The sequence below is a fragment of the Eptatretus burgeri genome, chromosome 4 (assembly GCF_056783735.1).
Source record: "Eptatretus burgeri isolate ZD-2024b chromosome 4, Ebu_testis_v1, whole genome shotgun sequence".
Lineage (NCBI taxonomy): Eukaryota > Metazoa > Chordata > Myxini > Myxiniformes > Myxinidae > Eptatretus > Eptatretus burgeri.
The window spans coordinates 67,429,112-67,441,544 of NC_140964.1; the positions used below are offsets into that span (position 1 = coordinate 67,429,112).

The 12,433-nt window shown below is 37.4% G+C and overlaps 1 protein-coding gene across 7 annotated transcripts in view; it reads left to right on the plus strand.

Moving 5' to 3' along the window:
- Positions 1-12,433, plus strand: part of CFAP44 (cilia and flagella associated protein 44) — a 160,541-nt gene that overhangs the window by 23,965 nt on the left and 124,143 nt on the right. For all 7 annotated transcript variants that reach the window (XM_085878531.1, XM_085878530.1, XM_085878536.1 and 4 more), the window contains 3 exons: positions 1,460-1,562; positions 1,889-2,105; positions 3,464-3,578. In XM_085878531.1, coding sequence (XP_085734657.1) covers positions 1,460-1,562; positions 1,889-2,105; positions 3,464-3,578 — 435 coding nt within the window. The remainder of the gene's footprint in view (positions 1-1,459; positions 1,563-1,888; positions 2,106-3,463; positions 3,579-12,433) is intronic.

The following is a 12,433-nucleotide window of genomic DNA, read 5'->3' on the forward strand; positions in this document are numbered from 1 at the left end:
TGGGAAACAATTGTGATTTCTTGATGATGTCATCGGTGGCTTCATTATGATGCCATAATTGCATACGTCGAATGCTTTATCCGATCAGTATGAAAAATTTTGAGGGTCATCTCGGGATAAATTGTATTGGGAAAACCACTCCAAATCGAAAACTCTGAAACCACTCCATGGAAAAAACACTCCAAAATGGCTGAACAGATCAAGGCAAAACTTTACAGTTATGATCACCTATCTGAAAGGAACAAAATGTTCTCCACCATAGGTGGAGGTCACATGGTTTGGCAGCTATGTGATGTAATAATGTGGTTGGAGGCATATCTGGCGATGTCGAAGAGTGCCTTTCTCATGTTTCTTTGGTTTGCACTGCAATCAGTAAAAGGTAAAAGTGGTGATCGGAGGTGTACCCTCAAATTATGATTTTTCAATATGTTTATAATAACTGTCATCCAAGTGACATCGCAGATTGGTCAGTGGCCTCTCTGTGTTTGCCCCCAACTCTCCTCTCCTCCGATCTTGCTCCCTCTACTCTCTCAGGGCTCCAACTCTCCCCAGCTTCCTCAAGATGCACACATTATTCCAGTAACCCTCTCCAGATTAAACCCCCAAAATCCAGACTTTCCACCTGTGACAACTCTTTTGTTCCTCTATTCGTGCAACTGCCTTGCTGAGGATGGTCTGTCCCACTCTTCTCTCCAGGACTTCAATAGGTGGTGCATCACCATCTCGTGTCATCTCCCATTTCTACCTGCGATTTATTTTACCACCATTGACCCCAACCAACTCAACCCTCTTGCTTGCAGGTTGCTGTGATTCCTTCCTTCCTCTCCTCTTTCCATTAATTTATTCCTTTGCTTATTGTGTTCACCTGTTTTCCTGATTGCCCCACTGTCCCATTATCACTTCATACTGTTATCTTGCTCTTATGAGCCTTCCTTCCTTCCTTCCTCTCCTCTTTCCATTAATTTATTCCTTTGCTTATTGTGTTCACCTGTTTCCCTGATTGCCCCACTGTCCCATTATCACTTCATACTGTTATCTTGCTCTTATGAGCCTCGCACTTGTAAATGGAAAAGCAAAAAAAAGTTAAGATATTACAAGGCGTTTATGTTCAATAAATATATATGTATTTTGTTGTGAATTACATCGACTTGTAAATTGAAAAATAAAAAGTTGGCTTTCCATGGACTGTTGTGAGCATCTCATTTATGGCAACTTTTAGCACATTGCTCTTGTTTATATGAATTGGTGTACAAGTTTGATTTTACGTTTTTTGCACGTACTTTATATAATGGGCATAATCGGGTAGAAAAGTTGCTTGGTTATGTTGAGCAATCACAATTGCTGAAATACCTTTTTGCTATTTTTATTTAATTCCTTTATGTCACTTATACCAAAGATACAATTTCAAAAAATTGTACAGATTGGTATGAAGTCATTTTGTCACCCATCCTGATGACAGGTTGATTCCAGCAGGAAGTATTTTGCTGTCGGTGAGAAAGGTCAAGATCCTGTCATTGTTATCTATGAAAACCAATCTCGCCGTCCCTACCGCATCTTGCGTGGTATGTCAACATGACTTAGCCTCTCATTAGCACACTTCACACGTTCATTGTCATTGTTTCTTCACTTAAACTTCCACAGAACAACGAAACAATATATAACAGTAATTAAAACCCATGTTAAATTGAATTCAGCATACAACCATGGTACTCTTACCAACCAATTTAACACCTCTGCATTTGCATGTTTTTAAAGGACACAATGCAATTTCATTGTGTTTAGTTTTGGCTTTTCCTGTATGCTGACTACTTTTATTATTGCTGACTACTAAAGGTTATTACTTTTTCCAATTGATTTTACTTGGGTTCCTGTAATGGGGTTGCCTCAGGTGGCACATGGTGTGCTTATTCCACACTGGCATTTTCACCGAGAGGGTCCCAACTGGTTAGCGTGGGCGATGAACCAGACTTCACGCTGACTCTATGGGAATGGCACACTGAACGCATAGTTCTGCAGACCACAGCCTTTTCACAGAGTGTCTTTCGAGTGGCTTTTTCATTGGATGACGAGGGAGCATTCATAACGTCCGGTTCAAATCACATCAGGTATTACTGTTACAGTTTATATTGCTTCTGCAATTCCTATGTAAAATATTATTGAACAGAATAAATGAGAAGGAATTATTTTGAACTTTTGATCTCAGGTACAATTGTCGCTAAATCGTACATGTTGAATTGGCAACCTAGATTTAGTGGGTTCATAATCCATCTGCACACCTGCATTATGAATGGTATTTATAGTGGGATGAATGATTTTTATTCAAAGATATAAATTGAGCAAATTCCAAGTAAATTATCATAGATGTCACTTCATAATTGTCCAAAAAAATATCATATGGTTTACTAATGACTTGGGAGATGGTAAAAAAAAAACTTTCCACCTCCAGTCTGGTCTATGGCACCACACCAGTCCACATTTAGGTGTTGACTATTAACAACCTCAGGACAACATGAGTAGGCCATCAAAAGGCCTCTTAACATTTAAGTTATCAGGTAGATGTGTTTTGCATTGAAATGTGAACTGATGGTTCATTGTGCTGGAAACTCAGGTTCAAAATAAACCCCCCATTAACCCTACCTAACCCAACCCTCTCTTGTGGGTTACTGTTTCCTCCACGCATCCATCTACTCTTTTACTGTTCATCCATTCACTCCCTTGCTTGCTTCCAACTTTGGCCTGATTGCCCCACTGTTAGTTTGTATTGCCTTTTTCCACTCCATCATCTTGTTGTTTTTTATGAGCCTCAATCTTGTAAAGAAAAAAAAAATCCTGTAAACATATTTTTCCATTGTCCACTCATGTCCTTGTGATTCATCCAAAGTATATTAGTCTACTAAAGTCCTTTTGTTGAATGTGATTTGTATACAAGCTCTACCAAATGCATTATATAATATAAATGTAAAAAAAAAAGTCAAAAAAGTACATACTGCATTTAAAGATGCTGTGTTGTCAAAATCCTCCAAACCATTGAAAGAAAAACATTCCCTATTCAGTTCCTTGGATGTCCCCTTTAGACCAGGGTCTTGAGTAGCTGTATAATTGTACCATTTCCCTGTTCATGGTTATCACAGCCCTCACTTTCTTTGTCGTTGTTTTTTTTTATCCATACATACTTTCATTTGTTTTCCACTTTTTTCCAAATAATTGTCCTTTATTGGCAGTGTTGCAAGGATATGTCATATTTTAGTATAAATAATGTTTTTTAACTCATTCACCCATTGGTTCCCCATTGAGTATTATCGGAAATCACGATGAACAACCCTTTTCTGCTAGGTGGACTTTTGTGTCGCCAACATCAGGTTGTGTGTGTGTTCTGGTAATTTCTCAAAACGATAATGAGTGAGCATGTTTTTAATCAGGCTCTGGTATTCATTTCACTCACAATTTTTATGTGTATCTTTAGGTTCTGGTCCATTGCACAAACCTTTACAGGCCTGAAGCTGCAGGGTTCGCTGGGTCGTTTTGGCCGATTGCCACTGTCAGACATTGAGGCTTTCATCCAACTGCCTGCTGGCAAGGTTCGACTTCTCTAAAAATACAGCACCTATAATTTCAAATACAACACCTTTTTATTCTAAGTGGTCAGCTGTCGATGATCTTTTGTCATCCATTTCAACCATACTTTGTACTTTTCAATTTAAATACATAAAATAATCAATTTTCCACTTGAATTGCATCTTTTAGGAGGTTAATAAAGTATCTTAAAAAAATTAACGGAAATAAAATCTAATTTCACATCATTAACCCATTTATTACATGTGATTGTTGTGGAAGTTTTCACTTTACTTTCTTAGATATTAAAAAAAAAAACTTGCACCAGAGCCTCAATTGTCATTTTAGTGAAATTCCCAATAATTTCCCCAGCAATTCCTTGCACAAAATTCATCATGAAACACACATGACCTCAGTTATGCGAGTAGTATCAAAAGGGAGGCTTTGCTGCAGTAATGTCTACCATTTCTCAAAGTCGCAATATTCGCTCGCTTACGCTCACTCATATTTCTCCTTTTCAAACTGGTACACATTACTTCGTCATAGCGCTCCCTTTTGATATGACTCCCCCTATGATAAATCACTTAACCTCACAAAGTCATTCGTGTCAGTCAGGCTTGGATAATTTATTGATTTATAAGCATTTTTCATATTAATATTTTTTGCTGTACTATATTTCTGTCATTCAGCCTGTGCCTTTGTGCAATAATTTGATACATCAACATCCAGTTCTTGGGATACACCAAAGGTAGAACCATCTTTTCCAACATGTCATTTATATTAGATTAAAAATAAAATCTTTTTTTTTTATATTTTTGTTGAGTTGAAATAACACATATAGACATAATTGACCACAACACTTGGAATTTAATTCTTGGACTTGAAATGTTTGATAAACACAATTCTGTAAGAATTTCATGACTTCAACAGGTGGTGGAAGACCATAACTATCAAAATTATATTTAACCTGATTATTATAAATACAAACCCAATGAGAACCATTTCCATGATGATCTTCTAAATTCATAATAATATTCTTTAAATGTTTGGACAAATTTTTTTTAATTCATCACTAATACAAATAACCACATTTTCAATTTTTAATTTCTCACAATATTTAACAAGTTGTAAATTTGATGTTGTATTCTTTCCAAATTCTTTCAACCACTCATCAATGCTCATTTATTTATTAGAAAGATATAATCCATTACCTCTTTTCGTTAATTTTACACCTGCTTGTGCTATAGAAGAAAGCATATCTCCAACTAACAATCTCGCTTTATCAGGCAGACCTTCAAGTTTTTCAGCAAAATCTACAATTACACCACTTCCACTAATTTGTTTCTCCAACTCTTTGTTATGTCTTTCCAACTCTTTGTTAGCCTGTATTTGAGCCTTCCTTTCATTGGTGGTTTTAACTACTGCTGAAATACCGCCTGTCAATACTCCAACCGCACTTAAACCAGCAAATAAAGATATTAGAAATGGGAGAAATCCTCCACTTGCCTCTCATAATGAATATTTCTTCAACATTGGTTGACATTTTAATTTCAAGTGAGCCAGTTTCGTTCAACATTTTCACCTGTTCTCTTGTGAGCAAAACTTCAATTCTTACTGCTCCTTTTCTCTGAATTGTATGAATGTTAATCACACAAGGCTTTTGATTTTGAATACAAGATGATAGTTCATTAAGATTGATTTGATGAACATATACCCCAGTTGGCACTTTACTCCTCATTTATTTATCAAAAAATTATGTGAGACCACTCATTACACCATTATCTGAATTAAACTGTAATTCTCTTTCTTCCAAAAGCAAACAATATGTATCAACTTCTTGACTCTCTCCTCTTTCAATGTATAAGGAAGTATCCACTCGATTAGACTTTATAGTTTCCTTTTGAGCACTTAGGTCAATCGCATAGATTGTATGTAGGCTTTTAAATGCAACCATATCCGAAATGGGTTCTTTATTCCCACTGCTTCCACACACACCTTTTGGAAACACTTGCATGCTTCAGCATAATCATTTTTTTCCCTATCAATTTCCAATCTATCTCATGGATAAAATATTCCATCCAGAGAAACGTGAAGTTGTTTCACCTTAGCATTATCACTCAACACATTATCCTTATCAGTAGCAGTATCTCCATCTGGTTTTTGAAAATGAGCCATAGGTACCATGGCTTTCCTTCCAGAACACCCAAATTCCATGTGTCAATAGTTTGGTTCAGTTTAACGTGTTGACATCTTTTAAGGAATGATACATTTAGTGGTTTCTTTGAGTTAAGTCTTCCATTCAAAATCTCTTCTGTTTTAACACGAGGAGTAAATTCATGAATATACCAACTAATTTCATCAATAACAAATTTATTCTGAGCACCAAAAGCATTAGCAATGCCAAAAGGCAATCCATTTTCATTATCATTCCTTTGCAGTTGAAACCTAATTTTAAAACCGCACAGAACTTTATCAAAATCACAAAATCCAAATATACCTTTAAGAGGAACTGCCACGGTAAAACTATTACCTGCTTTTGTTTCATCATTATACATTCCTTTTCTTTGACTATAACTGGGGTCTGTGTTTGTTCCCGCTGTCATATCAGGAATAAATCCTTCGACAGCACACTTACCCATTCTGTCACTAAATGAATATAGTGTAAATTTCATCATTTCAGATGTCGCAGAGACATAATCAACCGCTTCAACTTCTTGTGTTCCAATATACAAACGAACACTATTAAACATTTTCTCGAAGAAATCATTTACAAGTGTAGCATTTGTGTTATTCGCAATCTTTGTGAATGTAAATTTACACAGGAAACTTTCGGCTCGATTCAAATAAGTTTGTTGATTATTTATTTCAAAACTTTTTGTTCCATTTGTATTCCAGTCTGTTCCTGTTATAGCATTTACCTTGAAGTAGTCTTCTTTTTTAGTAGAGTTTGAGATGGCAATGGTATCATCCAAATCATTGATACTATCAATTGTTTCCATAGTTGTATTTATTTAGTAAAACATAAAAAAGATGTTAAAACTTTTGAAACCCTGATCTGAGTGTTTCAATTATTTTCTGTCATTCTTGGGGAGACAACTGACTTTTACCTTTCTTAATTTCTGTTATTGCTCGCAATTTATGGGATTGCTTTTGGGGGTCTTGTATACTCTTTGGAGCACCTGCTACATTTCCACGGCAGAAGTGGTTGAGCCTATTCGGTCTTTATATTATGTTTAAGAATTGTTGAACTGACTTTTATAAACTTATAAATATATTTAAGAATTGGTTCAACAATTCTTAAACATAAAGACCGAATAGGCTCAACCACTTCTGCCGTGGAAATGTAGCGGGTGCTCCAAAGAGTATACAAGACCCCCAAAAGCAATCCCATAAATTGCGAGCAATAACAGAAATTAAGAAAGGTAAAAGTCAGTTGTCTCCCCAAGAATGACAGAAAATAATTCAAACACTCAGATCAGGATTTCAAAAGTTTTAACATCTTTTTTATGTTTTACTAAATAAATACAACTATGGAAACAATACCCATTCGAGTATCAACTATCCCATCTCCTTTATTTCTAAATTGATGTCCGACGCCCTGTTGCCTTTTTGGTTCATGGTATCCTCTACCAAGATACATATCTTCACCCTTTCGTATGTGGAAAGGAACATCCCATCCCCTGTAATTATTTTATATTTTCCCAACTCGTGTTTCCTCACAATAACCATCGTATTTATTTATTGGAAAACTTCACGTAGGTGAATTCTGATGGATATAATTTCTCCATTGAAGGCAATCATACGATTATCTTGATCGGTTATCCTAAAATTTACTCTGTACATGTTTTTTCCTGACATGGGTAGACAAACCAGATTTTTCGGTTCCATATTGAATTTATAACCAATTGGGGTTGAGTACACGCTCAATGAAAATGTTGTATTTGTTCCTATTCCATCATTATGCGCACCATCAATCAAATCAGGGTGAATTCACACCAAATTTATACCTGAGGATATTTGAATGACATTATCACTATAAAACGTCCCATTAGTTTCAATCTTTTTTGAGGAGAAACCCAATAACTCTTCAAATGAATTATCAATTGTGAAATCAACCTTGTAGTTATTTTTAAGTTTAATCATTGATTTTAAATTATGTTTTTGAATTTCTATAACAATATTTTTTGGTACATCACCCTGTTCTTTCATAAGGTGAGCAATTTCGGAAGATATTTTATAATAATATTTTGGAAGATATCTTCCCAGATTATAACTAAACTTGTCATTTTTCTCTGTGATATCAAACAAGGTATTCTAAGTTTCCATTGACAATAAAGGTGCCTCATATTATTTTGTTGTGTCAAGTTGTTGTGGGTACACGAACGTAGATGTGATTGCTCGTTGTGAAATGAAAACTAAGGATTGTGCTTCTCATTTATAAGTTTATAAAAGTCAGTATATGATTATTATAAATCTCTTTTCTATTTTCTGAAACACCATACTTGTTAAATGGCCTTTCAACATTCAGTGGCATTAATTCCACCATTATCTTATCTTTAAATATATGTACTTCTTTATCATCTTTCAACGACAAAAAAAAAATTCTCATTAGTATCTACAATTGATGATTTTTTTTTTCATTTTCATCATGAGAGAGAATTAAACTCATTTAACATGGGATAAAATATTGTTATGGATTTCAGAATCCGGTCTGATGAATGCATCCACACATCCAGGTCCTCAGACAGTTATTTCCTGAAATGTATGTTCAGATTAGCCCCATCCCCATGTCTAATGGGATTTTTAATGTGATGCGTTGAGAAGAGTAAAGAATAGATCCCCTCTCTTATGGAAAGCTTTTTTTCTTTACGACAGACACGTTTACACACATTTCTTTCGCGAGCGCTGGCACCCGCCTTATTTTTCCTCAGCAAAGTTTATGGACATATTTGTTTCGCGAGCGCTGACCCGTCCTTATTTTTCCTCAGCAACGTTTATGCACATATTTCTTTCACGAGCGCTGACGCCCGCCTTTTTTTAGAGGGCCCAGGTTGTCATGGTTACAGTGCGCAAGTGGGGCTGGGTGAGCTTGGGGGGACTCTGCGCCTGCCGAGACAGGCCGCAGATGTAAAATGAATTGAAGGTCCCTCCCTTCTGAGGGAGAAGTAAGCGAGAGAGGAAGCGCGTGGAAGTGAGCAAGAAGTGGGTGTAAGCATGCGAGGGAAGAAGCGAGTGTGTAAGCATGCAAGAGAGAGAAAGAAAGCAAGAGTTGAAGCATGCAAGGGAAGAAGCGAACCAGAGAGGAAGCGTGCAAGCGAGGAAGCGTGCAAGCCCACAAGTGAGCAAGCGAGCGTGTGGTGCGCGTGTGTGTGTCTGATCAGCTTCAACAACGAGACAATTTGTCCTTCCCAGTGCTTGAGCAAGCGAGCGTGTGGTGCGCGTGTGGGTGTGAGCAGCGCCGACAACGAGTGAGGCACGGGTCAGTCACCAACGAGTGAGGCGCGGGTCAGTCACCGATGGACTGTGTGGGTCACTGGACGTCACCAGTTTCGTGAAGTGTGAGGAGCTGCCCGTGTCGCAGCACCAGGGTCTAAACCCGTGACAGACGATCTCGGTGCCCTCCCAGATGTCGACCGACATTCAAGGCTGTTCGCGAGAGGGTGCACAGCAAGGCTGGGTGCTGGCGACGGACGTGACACGCACGTACACATTTCAGGACGTTTTCACTTCACGGATGACTACTCTCTGGTGAGCGAGACGACTCTTCTCCCCCGCCCCCCCCCCCTCCCTGAATGATTTGCTGGGTACCCTTGTCTGTGTTTAGTTGTAAGTCAGTCAACCTCCGATAAGCATCTGCTCTCTGTCTCTTTCCTGTCATTTTAATTGATTTTGCCTGAGTAATTATTCATTTCGATTGCTTTGAAATTCATTCATTTATTTACCTCAGAAAACAAAAAAAAGTTCTTTTATTTATTTATTTTATTATTAATAAGTCATTTGTCGACTTCTAACCTGATCGTGTTTGTCCTTTCCTTCCATTGGTCTGGCATTGTCCAAACCTAGATAGACTGGGAGGTAATTACCACAGATTTTACCAAAAATAGTCGACTCACACCAGCGGTTTAAATGCTCGGCCACCCTCATTAAAATCTAATCGAGATAACATTGGTGCTTTTCCGAGGGTGCGCTCCCCGCTCAGGAAACCACGTGACCTCTCGTTAAACGGAATAATTAGACGGTAGACACTGGAACTCGTGGTTAACTGGGTGGCGTTCGTGGTTCTAAAACAACCCACTGTACCACAACTTTAATTGTGAGCGGTGGCCCCAGGTCCGGCTTCTTCCGAGGACAACCCGGGATTGATCCCCCTGAATGACAAGCTGGTGTCTCGGTACCCGTGGCCACAACAATATCTTTGTATCAACATTTATTAATTCTTTTCATATTCATTAACTGGTCTAAAATTGCTGATGTTTCATTTAAGCAATTTCCAGCCTTCTTACTACCTAACAACAATAACAGTAGATTAACTAATTGTGATGGATAATTTGGAAGAAAACTAACACCTGAACCAAGGCTACTTTAAGCCTCAATAATGTGTTTCTCCTTTTCATTCTTCCTTCCTTTACTGGCAACAGAAACTCTATAATGAAGCGAGTTTAATAAATCAATGTATGCTCCATCATCCTCATTTTTTTGTATTCAATGGATAATTATCGAAATAACTGGATTCACCCCTCACAGTTGAACCTTATCTTCCATCTTTTGTTAGAAGAAACATTAATCTCGGAGTTAATTTAACAGGTGGTAGAACAGAACTCAAGAACCTGAATTCATCATTAAATATCAATCCCTTTTCTTGAACAAGATGGAAAATTGTTGGTTGTTCTGTTAGAATGAGACCTGCTATGGTTTTTGAATATGTTGAATATTCATTGTTTTGGAGAGCATTCACAACATAATCAGGGGGTTTATTTATCTCTTCCAGTTGTTGAAATAATCCTTCATCATCATATTCTAATTCTCCTATATCTTCGAGTTCTTGCTCCGTCACATGATGAAAATATTTTATCATTTAAAGTTTTTAGGGGTGTACAGTAATCCCCCATTTCTCGCGGGGGTTACGTTCAAAACCTCCCCACGCTAAGTGAAAATCTGCGATGAATGGACGCCTCCCCAAAAAATTGACTTGTCTGGTCTGGTCGGTTTGGGAGTGATTGGGTTTGAGGTGCCTGTGATCGACTAGTCTGGTCTGGTCAGTTTGGCAATGATTGGGTTTAAGGTGCCGGAGATCCACTAGTCTGGTCTGGTCGGTTTGGCAGTGATTGGGTTTGAGGTGCCAGAGATCGACTAGTCTGGTCTGGTCGGTTTTGAGGTTCTGGGGACGAGCAGTGCTTGTCCAACGGCGGCAAACCTTTTTCCTTCCCAAAGCATATATCGAGCACCTTTACCTTAACCTTCTCCTGGAGCGTCCCAGGACCTTCCTCTGGCGCTTCGTTTCCTTGACAGAAGCCTTAGAAGGTGCAGGGCGTTTTGGCGGTATTGTGGGGCTTGGAGAAAAAACGTAGAATATATTCGAAGTTCACAAGCGAAACTTTGTCTCGTGCGTTGTGTGACTGGTCGAGCACCACGCGTTATAATTTATTGCTTAAATAATTTATATTTTATATATTATTACCGCGATGCACCGGGGGAATCCGCATAAAAAATTAGTTACGTTCCAAGGGAAAACCCACGATGAACCGGGGGTGTGATAGGTGAACCGCGATGAAGAGGGGGTTGACTGTATTCTATTATTGGAACTGTAGACATTTGTTGGGGAGTTGTTTTTAAAAAGTGGTTTAAAAAATCTCTCTTTTATTTCAAACGCTTCTTCACCCGTTATTTTCTGCCTGCGTTTCTTCTTCATGTCTTCCTGTTGTTTTACAACTTTTGAAACCAACTCTTGATGTTCCTTAAATCATCTTGCTCGTTCTTTTGCAACCATTTATTTTTTGGAAAATATAATTTAATGAATTGTAAAGGTCAAGAGTGAAATTTTCCTTTTATTCATTATTAAAGTAGATGTGTTCAAATCAATTCTTTTCTTTAAATATTTCATCAAATTCTTCATTGGAATTAATACGAGTTGTAATTTCTTCTTCACTAACACTTGCGTCTCTGCTTTTCATATGTTTGCATTGAGTTTCTTCATCAACATCAAAACCGAATGATAAAATCTTAACTCCATTAGTTTCTAATTACACAAGACCACCAGATTTTCGTTTATTTAACTCACTCTTACAATGTGAATATTTTGTTGCATGAAGAGAGACCTCCTCAAATATTTGTCCTTCGTTCCTCAATCGCATATGTTCCTCTGTTGAAATGTCATAATAATCTTCACCTTCTACGTCTGCTGGTCACATTATTCTGGTGGTTGTAAATACAATACGGATCACAGGGCGTTTTTAAAAAAAACAACATGTAGTCTTTTCATTTTCACGATTCAAGAACTTCGATTTAAGAAAGTTTTTCCAGAAGCAGATTTACCCACAAGATTGATAATAACAACTATCATTTATGTACGTGATTGTTTCTAAAATAAAAATTATATCCCTCAGTATCTCATCTTGTTTCACAACAATGTATTTATATTTTCCAGCCGTGTGTTTCATATACTCCACAAATTGTTTTTTACTGCACAATGTAGAACAATTGTCTCTCTAAAAATTGTTTATAGCTATTGAATTTAACTTGAATAAAACAAAAGTATTAGCATTATTTCTTATCGAGCGACGAGGGAGTTGAAAGTATGATTGACTAAGATAAATACAATTTCAAGAAGAATGCCACCGTCTTGTGTAATAACTATCCATAACCGTTTGGTTTCTCTCATTAA